This window comes from Prionailurus viverrinus, chromosome A3 (genome assembly GCF_022837055.1).
Source record: "Prionailurus viverrinus isolate Anna chromosome A3, UM_Priviv_1.0, whole genome shotgun sequence".
In the NCBI taxonomy this organism is placed as follows: Eukaryota; Metazoa; Chordata; class Mammalia; order Carnivora; family Felidae; genus Prionailurus; species Prionailurus viverrinus.
In genome coordinates, this window is record NC_062563.1 from 16,494,248 (window position 1) to 16,509,355 (window position 15,108).

General features: G+C 49.1%; 1 protein-coding gene and 1 long non-coding RNA gene across 3 annotated transcripts in view; one reads left to right on the forward strand and one right to left on the reverse strand.

The window, feature by feature from the left end:
• The window catches only part of JPH2 (junctophilin 2), a 69,973-nt gene that overhangs the window by 14,007 nt on the left and 40,858 nt on the right, over nucleotides 1-15,108 (forward strand). Inside the window, exon 2 of the mRNA XM_047854365.1 lies at nucleotides 8,205-8,991. Within this exon, the coding sequence (XP_047710321.1) occupies nucleotides 8,205-8,991 (787 nt within the window). The remainder of the gene's footprint in view (nucleotides 1-8,204; nucleotides 8,992-15,108) is intronic.
• LOC125162864 (uncharacterized) lies at nucleotides 283-6,609 on the reverse strand. Of its 2 annotated transcripts, XR_007151203.1 has the most exons (3): nucleotides 6,230-6,609; nucleotides 3,054-3,120; nucleotides 283-810 (listed from the first exon to the last, which is right to left on the reverse strand). It is a non-coding gene; the product is annotated as an uncharacterized LOC125162864 (long non-coding RNA). The 2 variants fall into 2 exon arrangements; XR_007151204.1 differs by lacking the exon at nucleotides 3,054-3,120.

A 15,108-nucleotide genomic window follows, 5' to 3' on the forward strand; every position in this document is an offset into this window, starting at 1 on the left:
AGGAGCATCTATATAGGTATCTGTGGCATAAGGGCATGCTTGTTCACTGCTGTGCATTCCTGGTTTACATGGCCCAATTTTGGTGCACCTGGACAAGAGCCACTGACTTCTGGACTCTCGGTTGCTCAGTCCCCTGCCTGCCATTCTCCATCTTAAACAATGTCTGAGATCTGCTGATGACACTTCCATAGTCCTGTCAAAGATCTTGTGCTGACATCTGACACTATGGGAAAGGATTTGAGGAAGGACCAAGAATGGCTATTAGACCAAATAGACAAGATATAGATGAGATAGCTGTATAAGAGGTAAGAAGTGACAAATGTCTCAAGCAATGAGAGTATGGAGGAAAAAAGATACTCCAGGAAGGTTTTCTGGAGGAGATGACTTTGAAGCTGGGCTTTGGTGGATTTGGGAAGACAAAACTAGGAGGGTGAATTGGGACCAGGTCATGAAGACAATGGACTGTCAGGTCAGGACTTCCATAGGCAGCGGGGACCACAGGAGAGGAGTTAGCCCTGATTTTTCTCTCTCCATCTCTGTTCAGTCCTCCAGGGACACTGGTGTTCAGACCTCAGACAGTTTCCTGGAAATAGGCAGGTGTCACTGGGCAGAGGGGGTGATGTTCTCAGTGTCCATTCTGTATTTGGAGGCAGAATCCCTGGTCTGGGCCACATGTCTCTTCTCTGGGTCAAAGTGGGTTCTGGATCTCCTAGACTTCCCTTGGGTTTCTGAAATGGTCCGCTCCCTTCAGAGCTGAGGTCTGGATGAAGGATTGCAAACCTTTAGCTCGTAAGGGATGTTCTCAGATTCCTAGAGGCGTAGAGGAGAAAGCACTGGTCAGGGCACCTCGCTGTGACCACCAACAGCTGCTGTACTTGAAGCAAGTAATTTAAATTCTTAGTTTCGATTGTTCCAACTATAAAATCACAATGATGACACCTATACCTGTTAGGATATTTTTTTGTCTGTGGGAAACAGAAAGCCCTAACTCCAAGTGAATTAAATAAGCATTTTCTACAGAAATATAATGTGGGCTACAGATGCAATTTAAAATTTTCTAGTAGCCACAGGTAAAAAGGTGAAATTAACTTTAATAATATATTTTATTTAGGGGCACCTGGATGGCTCAGTTGGTTAAGCATCTGACTCTTGATCTCAGCTTGATTTCAGGGTCTGAATTTGAGCCCTGCGTTGGGTTCCATGTTGGGTGTGGAGCCTCCTTAAAAAATATATATTTTATTTGACCCAATAACCAAAATACCATCTCTACATGTAATCAATATGTAATTATTAGTGATGTATTTTACATTTTTTTGGTGCTAATTCTTTGCAATCTGGTGCTCAATAACCACCTGTGTCTCCTGGCTGCCATGTTGGACAGCACAGACTTAAACAATAAGGATATTTATAATCTCACATAAAGAAGAATCCAGAGGTAAGAGAGTCTCAGGATTGGTTAACTTGGAGGCTCAACAATGTCAACAAGGACCCAGGGTCCTGCCATGTTTTGCTCTGCATCCATATAGTGTCAACTCTATTCTCAGTGGCTTCATGGTACTAGGTTGGCTGCCACAGCTCCAGGGGTCACCTCCACATGCAGCAATACCCAGCAGCAGAAGAGTGTATGCCTGCATGTTTCTCCTTATAAGAACTAGGAACTCTTTCCTGCCTCCCTGCCCCGCCCCCCAACAAACTCTCCCTCCGGTCTCAATGCTGGATTTCATCAAATGCTCACATCGAATCCAATCATTGGCAAGGTAAGTAGACATGAAGTCTGGCTGAGAGCAATCAGGATTTACCCCTGGATAAGGAACCTTTCTCTGAGGCCCAGGAAGGAGGTCTGGGCCCTTGAACAGAACGAGGTTCCATCAGCAAAGGAGAAATCCGCTATTGGGTAACCACTGGGATCTGCATGACACCTGCCAGGTACAGCATGTCACAGGTTTGACAGAAGGAACGGAGCCAACTGGTTAACAAGAGGCTAGTGTAGAGTTTTGCAGCTCTTACTCAAGTTGCATATTTGAGCCATCAGAGGTGCTTTAAAAAACTCCAGTGTCCACGTCGGTTAAGTCATAATCTCTCCCCCAAAGGGTGGATCTTGTACTATAAATGTGGTTTCCAGAAACTACTCTCTCATGTGTGTCTAGAGGGTGTGGAGGCAGGTGTCATTGATGAAGAGACCCCCCCCCCCAAATTTTCTTCCTCCCAAGGACAGAAACTTTAAGGCCTCCTGGGTCAGAGATGTGGCCAAAGCAGCCAAGCCTGGGCATCCCAGTGCATAAGCCTGCTTTCTTACAAGCAAGCAGACGTGGGTGGAAAATTGGAGCTGGGCTCGTTCTCTCCCTCTGAGTTCTTTCTGTCCTCCCCGGCTCCTTTTCAACTCTCCAGTTAATCCTTTTGGGCGAGCTTTTCTGAGCAAAGATTCTAGCCTGCCAAAACTAGCCTTTATTGAGCACTTACTGTGTACTAGCTGCCTCACATATGGTTCATTTATTCCTTGGTCCGCCAATCCTCCCTCACCACCTAAGGCCTGGACCATTATCACTCTGCATCACTGGTGTGGCTGCCTAACATTTATTTCTGTGGTGGTTGCTTAAATCTAGTCTATCCTTGGCGCTCAACTCTATGCCTCTTGAGAGTGGAGATCATGTCTATTTATCACTGTGTCCCCAGCATCTAACACCAAGAATTCCAGGTCCATAGCAAATACTCGTTAAATTCAAACAAGTGAATGAACAATGATCTAAAGTATGTATCATTATCTCCATTTTAAGAAGGACAAGCTGAGGCTCAGCAGGCTTAAATAGTTCGACATGTTTTAGAACTATTTGGCATCAGAGTCAAGGTTGAAACCCAGCTTATTCTGTACTAAACCAGAAGGGCAACTGCAGGGAGATGATATTCAGGTTTTATTAACTTTAGGAGCCTGGTGTGAGGGACAGAACGGTATTTACCAGCCTTTTACATGTACCCCAATAATTTCCAGGGTTTGGGCTGCTAAATCTAGACCTGACCACATTGGCAGCCACCGCCAGTCACTATTGAGTACTTACCATGTGCTGAGTCATGAAGGAAAAAAGAAAATGTGGTTCCTGCCCCTGGAAGAATGGAAGGGTATCACTGCAGAGAAGATACAGATTCATCAGACGTTTACTGTAGGCTTCCTTGGGCCTGGGAATTGTGCTAGATGCTGGGATCATAGCAGGAATAAGCTGGATATGGCTCCCTCCCTCTTGGAAGCCAAAGTCCAGTGGGAAAGGCTTATGGTGGACAAATGACCTTAACAGTTATTTAATTGCAATTGGGAAAAGTGCCAAGAAGAACAGGGAGACATGACATCATATGGCAGTACTCAGGGGGCAGGGTTCAAGAAACCCTCCTGGATGAAGTCATATTTAAGCTGAAACTTGAAATATCAAAAGAAGTTGGCCAGGGGAAGAGAGAAGGGAAGAGCATGCTGAGAAGAGGTGGAGGGGGACGGGAGCATGTGCAAAGGTCCTGAGGTGGAAAGGCAAATGTGACTGGAGAGGGGGTCAGAGGCTGAGAATCCTGCCTCTTACCCTGAGGGCAGTGAGAATCCCTGTAGAGTCTACAAGGCCAAGTGAGGGGCCAGCCCAAAGGTGATCAGGAAGCACTTCCTTCCATAGAAAGCTCATCTTAGCCAGATGGCTGTGGGCAGGGTCCTCCTTTTCCCTCTCTTCAGATGCAGATGCTGCGTTCTTCCAGTCCCCAGGGAGAGCTGTCCTGTCTTAGAGAGAGTCAGGCTGGGGATGGCCCCAGCACTTGGCTTTTCCCCCTTCCCAGGGCCCCGTCACTCCCAGTCTCCCCTGGGTGTCTGTGCCTCTTGCCACTTGCTTGTAAGTTTCCTAATATAGCCTGGCCGTTTCCTCCCCAGCTGGTGGCCAAGAGCAATCTCAGTTTCTCTTGGGCTTAAAGGGACCATGTCAGCCCATCTCACGCCAACTTTAAGCTAAAGGTAGATTGGTTGATTTAATTTCACAAACGTGTCCAACCCAGAGATTAGATGTCCTCTGTCTTTCTCCCAGTTTACCATCTTCTCTGCTCCATTCTTGTTCACTTTCTCCTTTCACATATTTGTTTTTCTTCTTTCTTCTGAGCACAGTAGGAGCACAGCTGGACGTGGATGGGAGCTTTGGTATATTTATTAGCTTTGTCACCTTGGGTGAGTCTTATAGGAACCATTAAATACCTCTCTGGGAGTGAGCTGTGCAGATTTCTGGAGGAAGACTGTTTCAGGCAGAGGGAGCAGCAAACAGAAAGGCCCCGAAGCAGGGGCATGGCTCATGGAACGGGAGGAACGGTAAGGAGGACTTTGTGGCCAGAGGGGAGTGAGGGAAAGGAGGAATGGAGGGATGTGAGGACAGAGGAGCGATGGGGATGAGATCAGGTTAGGTCTGTGGATCACTAAGGACTTCAGCTTTTCCTCTGAATGAGAAGAGGCAGAGCAGTGTCGTGATTTTTGACTTTATTACATTTGGACAGAATCCCTGTGATTAGTGAGCTAGGAATGGACAGAGGCGCACGGACAGAGAGAGACCAGCGTGGCAGCCATTATGAAAATCCAGGACGAGAGACAACAGTGGCTCAGGCTACCGCCTAGTAGCAGGGGGGTGTGAGAAGTGGCCGGATTTCAGATTCACTTGGAAAGGAGAGTTGACAGGATTTTCCAATGGCTATTTGCAGAACGCTGTGCTGGAGTGGTTTTTTTCTTAAAAATTTATTTACAAATTAGATTATTTGTTACATCAAGGTATAGTTTCCAGGCAGAGAATTCATTTTAAGTGCACGGTCTTGACAAATGTATACACCTGTGTAACCACCAGTACAATCAAGGTGTAAAACATTTCCATCAGTTCGGAAAGTTCCCTTGTACCCCTCTGTGGTAGATCCCTCCTACCTGCAGCCCTGGTAACCACAGATCTGCTTTCTGTCACTATACTTTAGTTTTTTTTTTTTTTTCCAGGCTTTTATGTAGTTGGAATCGCACAGTTTGTATTCTTTCATCTCTGGCTTTATTCACTTAGCATGTTTTTGAGATCCATCCGTGTTGGATATGCCAGCAGTCTATTCCTTTTTAACGCTGACCAGTATTCCACCGTGTGGCTGACCACCGTCCATCCATTTACCAGTTGATGGACATTTGGGTTGTTTCCATTTTTTTAAAAAAAATTTAATTTATTTATTTTTGAGAGAGAGAGATACAGAACACAAGCAGGGGTAGGGCAGAGAGAGACAGGGAGACACAGAATCCGAAGCAGGCTCCAGGCTCTGAGCTGTTAGCAGAGAGCCCAATGCAGGGTTCAAACCCACGAACCATGAAATCATGACCTGAGCTGAAGTCGGACGCTTAACCAACTGAGCCACCCAGGAACCAGGGTTGTTTCCTTTTTTGTTGTTGTTTCCTTTTTAATCTTCCCCAAACCTTAGAAGGTGGGTATTATTTTTCCATTTTCCAGATAAGCAAATTGAAAATCTGAAGAAGTAACTTGTCCAAGGTTCTCCAGATTAGATATTTGAGATCAGTTTGTCTCTGACTGCAAGTTTCTGTCTGTCCCCTTGCCTCCCATATAATGTGACCACAAGTGAATGAGCTTAGAAAGGGGAACACATTAGTTTTAACTCTCCACTTTCTCATCCCCTGGACCACGTTCTCTTTGCTCTGCTCTCTGCACCTGCCACACAAACCCATTTTCCCACTTCCTCAGCTTGAGTCAGACCTTGGGTTCATACCCCAGTTCTGCTCCTTCCTTACTAGGTGACTTTGGGCAAGTCACACAATCTCTCTGAATCATCCACCTGTGAAATGGAGATCATATTTGCATCTTCTATGAGATCATGTCCAGTGATATCTCCTTTCTCTCTCTCCACTTCCCTTTGGCCCTTTTATAGCTCATATTCCTTGGTCATTGGCTTTCCATGGCTGGTCACTGACAGGAGGAGAGCTCTGATGTCCCTCTCACTGCTGGCTGTGTGCCTGCCTGTAGAGAGGCTGCAAACAAATTAAGCCAGACTTTCTGGTGGTGAGGCCCAGAAACTGGTATTTTTTAGAGCTTCTGAAGGGCAGCCAGGATAGAGAACTGGGGGCTCAGAGTGTGAACTTCAGGCATCAGATAGACTTGGGTTTGGATTCTGCCTCCTTGGTCAAGTCACTTAACCTCTCAGACCACCAACTTCCTCTCCTGTAAATGAGCATCGTCAAGGGACCCACCTGATAGGAACTTTGAGATGTTTAAATGAGCCCTCGGCACTGTACATGACTCTTAATGCAGTCTCTTCATCCAGAAAGTGATGGGGGCGGGGTGGGAATAGGGGCCCAAGGTGGAGTAGCCTGGGCTGGGAGGGACCAGATAGTATACAGTCATAGGGACATGCTGTCCTTCCCCTGCAGAGTCACAATGCAGGTCCTTCTAGAATTCCAGTGTCTCAGAGTTAGGCCAAACTTTAGAGAGTTTCATAGCTAACATGTCATTGACAGGGCAACCGAGGCCTTAAGAAGGGAAGAGAGTTGCCCAAGGTCACACAATGAGATGGAGTTTCTGGGGAGGTTCAGCCAATCAATCAGCAAATATTTACAGAGCACCCCTATGTGCCAGGCCCTATTGTAGATGCTGGGGCTACATCAGAGACCAAAACAGGAAAGATCCCTGCCCTCATGGATTTCCATTCTAGTGAGGAAAGAAACGCAATAAATGCAACAATTAAGTCATATGATATGTTAGAAGAGGATACATACTATAGAAAACAGTAGATAAGGGGTAGATAAGGGTGCTTGTGCTCAAGCAGATGGCAATTTTAAATAGCGTGGTCAGGATAGGCCTCACTGAGCAGAGACATGAAGCGTATCTGGAGGGAAGGAGTTCCAAGCAGAGATACCGGCCAGTGCAAAGGCCTGAATGGGAGCATGCCTGTTGGGTTGAGCTTAGGAATCCCTTACCTGGCCGGCCGTTTCAGTTCCCTAGCCATCCTGGGCATTTGCTGGGAAGAAGGCCATTTGGGACCTTTTTTGGTTAACCAGGGTAAAGTATCAGCTCGTGTTAAAACAAAGGCTCTGAATTTCCCCCCTCAACTCCGTGAACACTATGGCAGATACTGTCCTGGATGCTGAAGGCATAAAGATGAAGGCAGGGAGCTGGCTTTCGGCAGGCTACTCACATAGGCTCTTGTTCCCAGGAGCTCATGTGCTCACACCGATGGACACGCAAGGTCTGCACTGATGATACCTCCTTGTACATGCCATTATCCTGTACACACACGGTCTTACATGGTCTCAGTTTCCCTGCTGCCCACAACCTCATACACTCAGCCTCAAGTGCCACATGTTATTCTGTGCTTTAACACTCAGACAGCCTTGCATACTTAGAACATCTCACATCCCCATGATGTCACCTCCACAGGAACTTGGGCGCTTAGCCCACCTTGCACGCTATGATGACTACGCGCATGCATTTAAACTCACACATAGATAGATGTACCTGCTCCCACAAGTCCGCACGCTTTGAACCTCTACTGGTTTTGCACCCTCACTCAATTTTGCCTTTCCTTTCATACGCAAGACCTCAAACACTCGCATGACCTTACATTACATCTCATTACATCACACTCATGTGATCTCGGTCACCCTCTGCGCACACACTGCCTCGCACACTCATGATCTGACAGCCTTCCAGGACCCTGCACAATCCCACAAATGCAAATATTCACACTACGGCACAAACTCACTGTCTTGCCCACTCATGCTCTTGCACAATCTGTGCACTCGTTCATATTCACACTCACCGAACCTCATCTGCTTGGGCAACTTCGCACTTTAAAACTGACTCACTCCGCCTGGCACACTCGTGACCTTGTTGTGCTCCTACCAACAGAAATATTCACACCATCCCGCAGACTCCTTTTGGCCACTCACTCGTTTAACCGCACGCACTCCGGGGTCTCGCCCGCTCACGCAGCGTCACACGCTGACGCCCACTCGCGCGACCTCACTGTGGCCGCCGGGAATAGTCCCGCCACTGCGCTGCGCAGAGGGCGGTCGCACTTCTGTCCTCGCACCCTCACGGACCACGCGCCCCCTCCCCCCGCGTCGCCCGCCCTCCCACCCGCGCGCTTGTCGCCCCAGCCCGCCTCGCCCCGCGCCCGCAGGGCCCTCCCAGCCGCCCACTGACGCGCCCTCTCCTCGCCCGCAGGGACCTACCAGGGCCAGTTCACCAACGGCATGCGCCACGGCTACGGCGTGCGCCAGAGCGTGCCCTACGGGATGGCCGTGGTGGTGCGCTCGCCGCTGCGCACGTCGCTCTCGTCCCTGCGCAGCGAGCACAGCAACGGCACGGTGGCCCCGGACTCGCCCGCGTCGCCCGCCCCCGACGGCCCGACGCCGCCCCCGGCCGCCATCCCGCGCGGCGGCTTCGCGCTCAGCCTGCTGGCCAACGCCGAGGCGGCGCGGGCGCCCAAGGGCGGCGGCCTCTTCCAGCGGGGCGCGCTGCTGGGCCGGCTGAGGCGCGCGGAGTCGCGCACGTCGCTGGGCAGCCAGCGCAGCCGCGTCAGCTTCCTCAAGAGCGACCTCAGCTCCGGCGCCAGCGACGCCGCGTCCACCGCCAGCCTGGGCGAGGGCGCGGAGGGCGCCGACGAGGCCGCGCCCTTCGAGGCCGACATCGACGCCACCACCACCGAGACCTACATGGGCGAGTGGAAGAACGACAAGCGCTCGGGCTTCGGCGTGAGCGAGCGCTCCAGCGGCCTCCGCTACGAGGGCGAGTGGCTGGACAACCTGCGCCACGGCTACGGCTGCACCACGCTGCCCGACGGCCACCGCGAGGAGGGCAAGTACCGCCACAACGTGCTGGTCAAGGGCACCAAGCGCCGCGTGCTGCCGCTCAAGAGCAGCAAGGTCCGCCAGAAGGTGGAGCACAGCGTGGAGGGCGCCCAGCGCGCCGCCGCCATCGCGCGCCAGAAGGCCGAGATCGCCGCCTCCAGGTAGGCCCCCGGGGGCTGGGCGCAGGCGGGGTGGGCCCCCGCCGGGGAAGGGGGTCCCGGGGGCAGGGCGACCCTGGAGGCCCAGTCTCCAAGGCTGTTCTGCTTCTTTCACCGTCAGGGCTTCTCCCCGACCTTTAGAGAGTTAACTGGAGGTGCTTCTGGTCCCCTGTCCATCCACCCATTCATCCAACCCTCCATTCAGTAACCCTTCCGTTCATCCAGCCTTTCTGAGAGCCACCTGGACGACCATCTCTTCACCCCAACCACCCACTCCACTTTCTGATTACACATTCAACCCCCAGCCACCCGTCCAGCCACCCAGTCATCCATTCATTCTCCCAGCCCCTTCATTCACCTAACTTCTCCACTACCCGCCTGAACGACTCCTCCATTAGGCCAACCACCTCCAGTCACTCAGCCTCTCTAACATCTACCTGGACAACCACCCACCCACCCAACCACTTCCTCCTCCACCCCCACCCACCCATCCAACTTTCTATCCTTTTACCCACCCAACCCTCTAATCATCCACCTGTCCACCCAACTGCCTAGACACCCGCCCATTCAACCACCCATCCACCCCTTATTCACCAGCCACCCATGTTCACTCACCTACTACTTCTGTCCGCCAAGCCACCCATCTTTTGATTTATTATTATTATTATTATTATTATTATTATTATTTTAATTTACATCCAAGTTAGCATGCAGTACAATAATGATTTCAGGAATCGAATCCAGTGATTCATCCCCTATGTATAACACTCAGTGCTCATCCCAACAGGTGTCTTCCTTAGTGCCCCTTACCCATTTAGCCCATCCCCTCCCCCCAACCCCTCCAGCAACCCTCTGCCAGCCTGGCAACCCTCAGTTTGTTTTCTGTACTTAAGAGTCTCTTAATGTATTTTTGCTTCCCTTCCCTTATGTTCATCGGTTTTATATTTTAAGTTCCTCATATGAGTGAAGTCATCTGATATTTGTCCTTCTCTGACTAATTTCACTTAGCATAATACCCTCTAGTTCCATCCATGTAGTTGCAAATGGCAAGATTTCATTTTTTTTGATCTCTGAGTAATATTCCAGTGTGTGTGTGTGTGTGTGTGTGTGTGTGTATACACACACACACACACACACATATATATATATATATATATATATATATATATATATATATATATACACACCACCTCTTCTTTATCCATTCATCCATCGATGGACATTTGGGCTTGTTCCATACTTTGGCTATTGTTGATAGTGCTGCTATAAATGTTGGAGTGCATGTGCCCCTTCAAAACAGCACACCTGTATGCCTTGGATAAATACCTAGTAGTGCAATCGCTGGGTCTTAGGGTAGTTCTATTTTTAATTTTTTGAGGAAACTCCACACTGTTTTCCAGAGTGGCGGCACCAGTTTGCATTCCCACCAGCAGTGCCAACAGGTTCCTCTTTCTCTGCATCCTCGCCAACATCTGTTGCTGCCTGAGTTGTTAATGTGAGCCATTCTGACAGGTGTGAGATGGTATCTCATTGTGGGTTTGATTTGTATTTATTTCCCTGATGATGAGTGATGTTGAGCATTTTTTCCTGTGTCTGTTAGCCATCTGGAGGTCTTCTTTGGAAAAGTGTCTATTCATGTCTTTTTCCCATTTCTTCACTGGATTATTTGTTTTTTGGGTGTTGAGTTTGATAAGTTCTTTATAGATTTTGGATACTAACCCTTTACTTGATATGTCATTTGCAGATATCTTCTCCCATTCTGTTGGTTGCCTTTTGGTTTCGCTGACTGTTTCCTTTGCTGTGCAGAAGCTTTTTATTTTGATGAGGTCCCAATAGTTCATTTTCGCTTTTGTCTTCCTTACCTCCGGAGATGTATTGGGTAAGAAGTTGCTGCGGCTGGCAGAGTCAAAGAGGGTGTGCCAACTTTCTCCTCTAGGATTTCTCTAGCAATCCTCTAGGATTCCTGTCTTACGTTTGGGTCTTTCATCCGTTTTGAGTTTCTTTTTGTGTGTAGTGTAAGAAAGTGGTCCAGGTTCATTTTTCTGCATGCCACTGTCCAGTTTTCCCAGCACCATTTGCTGAAGAGACTGTCTGTATTCCGCAGGATATTCTCCTGCTTTGTCAAAGATTAGTTTGCCAGACGTTTGTGGGTCCATTTCTGCACCAAGCCACCCATGTTAACATCCATCCATGCATTCATTCACCTAGCCACCTCCGTTCCCCAAATCTCCTCCATTTATCCAACCACCCCCATCACCCAGCCATGCTTCCATCCACTGAAACAACGTCCAGTCCCACCCACCTACCCAGTCACGCAAGCACCCATCTATCATCCGTCTATCCGACCCCCTCCAGTGTCCAACTGTAACTTCCACTCACTCAGCTGCTATCACCCATCTATCTACCAGCCCTGTCCAGGCACCTTCCTATCCATTCAGCAACCACCCTTTCATTCACGTTCAGATCCCTCCATGTCTTCTCATTGTACTTCGGAAAAGGTTCTAATGTTGTCTTCAAACATTTATAGCTCTTGCTGTGCACATGGCACTATTTTAGTAGTTTATAAATATTGACTCATTTCATTTCCTTAAGGACTTTATAAGATGGGTACTATTTTTATTTACATTTTACAGATCGGCTAAATGAGGCTTAGAGAGATAAAGTGACTTGTTCCAAATCACCCAGGTAGTGAGTGGCCCTTCATAAATCTGGTTCCTACGCTTCTATTTAGCCCCCTTCCCTTCCCTTTGCTTTCCTTCCCTTCCCTTTCCTTCTTTCTTTTGAGAGAGAGAGAAAGCGTGTGAGCGGGGGAGGGGCAGAGAGAGGGAGACAGAGGATCAGAAGCAGGCTCCTCTCGCTGTCAGCGCAGAGCCAGACCGTGGGGCTCGGACCCATGAACCACAAGATCATGACCTGAACTGAAATCAGGAGTCGGACGCTTAACCGACTGAGCCACCGAGGCGCCCCATCTTGTTGCCCATCTAATTCCTACTCTTCCTTCAGGTCAAGCCTGACTCCCTTAGAGGGCTGATGAAACCCAGTCCCTGTCACTTAACTGCATGGACGTTTTCTTAGAACATCTTGCAGTTGCAGCTATATGCTGCTCATGGGATTTGTTTTTAGCCTACCACTTATAAAGGGCTCCTTATGGGCCGGTCACTGTTCTGAGACCTTTACTTAACTGAGACCTTATATTAACTCACTTAACCTTTGTAACATCTCTAAAAGGTAGGTACTGTTATTATTGCTGTCTCACAAATGTGGAGTGAGCTGCAGGGACATCAGCGGGTGTGACAGGACAGTGGTGAAAAGCATTCGCCTGTCCTGGTGCCCATGACAATCCTGCTGGTGGCTCTAAATGGCCTGGGCTGGAGGCTGTGGCTCTTTGGTCTTCAGGGTTAAGCCAACCTAAGACCAAATCCCGGATCTATCCTCTGTCAGCTGAGAGCTGGGCGGATCAGTTTGCCTGTCCCAGCTTGAGTTTCCCCACCTGTGGTACTGCTATTTCTTTGTTGTATGTTCTCGGCCAAGTCCGTTTTCTTCTTCAACCTCCATTGTGTCATCTATAAAAATAAGGTTAGTCTGAGGCTTAACAAAGACAGTGCAGGTCCTGTGGTTTACAGTCCTGTCATGGGGCGAGTTCTCCTGGAAGCCGAATTTGAGGTGGAGATCAGGGTACAGCAAGTTTATGGGGAGGACTCAGGATCAATATTTCTGGGGAAGGGAAGGAAGCTGGATTGGGCAGGAGATGCTGGGCTGCAGTGCAGTCCCTACAAAGGCCTCAGCCAACCACGAGGGGTACGCTGCTGTGGAGACGACCTTCAGAGCTGTCCCTAATTGAGGTGAGGTTGCTGGATCTTTACACCCTCTGCGTTGGGTGCAGCTACCTTCCAGAAAGGGGTGTGAGGGGCACCTGGGTGGCTCAGGCGGTTAAGCATCCAACTTTGGCTCAGGTCATGACCTCACAGTTTGTGGGTTCAAGCCCCGCATCGGGCTCTTTGCTGACAGCTCAGAGCCTGGAGCCTGCTTCGGATTCTGTGTGTGTGTGTGTCTCTCTCTCTGCCTCTCCCCCACTCACACTCTGTCTCTCTCTCTCTCAAAAATAAACAAACATTAAAAAAAGAAAGAAAGAAAGGGGTGTGAGCTGGGGCTGGATGGTTTTGTTCAGCCAAGGGCAATCCCTGGACAGGGCTGACAGCCGGTATCACTCTGAGTGGCCGAGGGGAGGAGGAGAGGAGAAATAAGTCCTTCAGTCCTGAAGGGGAAACTGGGTGGCACATCACAGTATCTGCTACAGTGTGGGACACCCAGCAAGGGCTCAGTAAGCATTACTATTCACTGTCGTCATTTAGTGAATTCATTATACAGATGTGGAAACTGAGGCCCAGGAAGGAACATAATATGCCGGAGACCGCCTGGCAAGCAAATGAGAGAACGGAAGGCTTCAGCCCCGACGTTTCTGATTCTAAAAAGCTTTAAACAACACGTCTTGCTATCTCTGAACTTTGTGAACTTTAAATTGCTGTGAATGTGTGAGCAGTTAGTAGCATTAAGACAGAAAGATGGTATTTTTAAATCTTAAGAAAAGTACCCATACTCTCTCCCCAGTTTCCCTAGCGTTAAGTTCTTACATTATCATGATACATTGGTCAAAGCCAACACTGGTACTTTACTATTTATTAAACTCTAGACTTCGTTTGAATTGTACTGGTTTTTCCACTGTTGTCCGTTTCCTGTTCCTGGGTTCCATCCGGTGTCCAGCATTGCCATTGTTGTGTCTCTTTAGTCTTCTCTGGTCTGGGACAGGTTTTCAGCCTTCCTTTGTTTTTTACGACCTTGACAGTTTTGAGAACTACCAGCCGGGTGTTTTGTAGAATGTCCCTCAGTTTGATGCTTGTCTCATCGTTAGACGGAGGTTATGGGTTTCGGGGAATAAGAATATAGAGGTGAGGTGTCCTTATCACATCATATCAGGACACATGGTCTCAACATGACTTGTCACAGATGATGTTAACCTTGATCACCTGGTGTCTGCCAGATTACCATTTCCCCCTTCCCGTACTCTGTTCTTTGGAATGCAGACACTAGGTTCAGTCCACACCTCAGAGGGAGAAAGTTCTGGAATGAAGCTCCAGAGGGAGGAGTATCAACATACATTAGCTGGAATTCTTCTGGAAGGAAGATCTGTCCCTTCCTCCAAAGGGAACATTTTAAATTATTACACCAAGTGTGTATTGTTATGGCAGGCATAAACCAGCACTGTCCTGGGCCACCCTGGGACGTGGCAGAGCTCACAATAGGTAAGAGCTTGGGCTCTTGATTTGGGAGATCATGAGTTAGAGTTCTTGCTCCTCTACTGCAGAGCTGTGTGACTTTGCCCAGATTGCTTCGCCACTCTGAACCCCAGATCTTCTTCCCTCCTAGAGTTGTTTTGAGCAGTAGATGAGCTAATGCCTAGAAAACGTCTGGTGCAGAGAAGCCAGGAGCCAAAGCAGTCATGGTCATCATCTATCATGTTTGGTTTGGAAGGTGAGGAAATGGAAGCTGGGGAAGAAGGAGGGGATTCCCCTGAGCTCTTCCCTGCTGGGGGCAAAATCTCGCCGTCTCTGCCCCCCTTGCTTTCCCTGACCTCCTTGTCCTTTCTGCCAAGTCCTGTGCCCTTGAATGTGACGAGCTCCGTTGGAGCTGCCAAGCCTAGAACTGGGAACTGAGTCTTGGGAGTGAGAAGGTAGTATTTGGCTTCTTCTACAAGGTCTGCCAGGAGGGGAGCACAGGGAAGATTTGGATTCCTCGTGGGTCTAGGGAACACATTCTGTATGCCTACGGGGCTGTTGCCATGTGGGGGGCAGCTCCCTGGCGCCGTTTTAAGCTCAGACTGAATTTCCAATTAAGGGAATCTTTGGGTTAGGAGGGAAAGCAGGGTTGTCTCCCTCACAGGGGTTTTGGTGAGTAATCGAGCTTCAGAGCAACAGGGAGCATCCCCAGCGGCTACCAGACTCCTTGGTCCAGGCAGACCTGGGTTTTCTCTCTATTGTGGCCTCAAGTTCCTGGTCCTGGGCTTCCATGGATCTTGTCAGCTCAGATTCTAGGATTGGGGTAGCTTTTCCAGGGGGAAGAGAG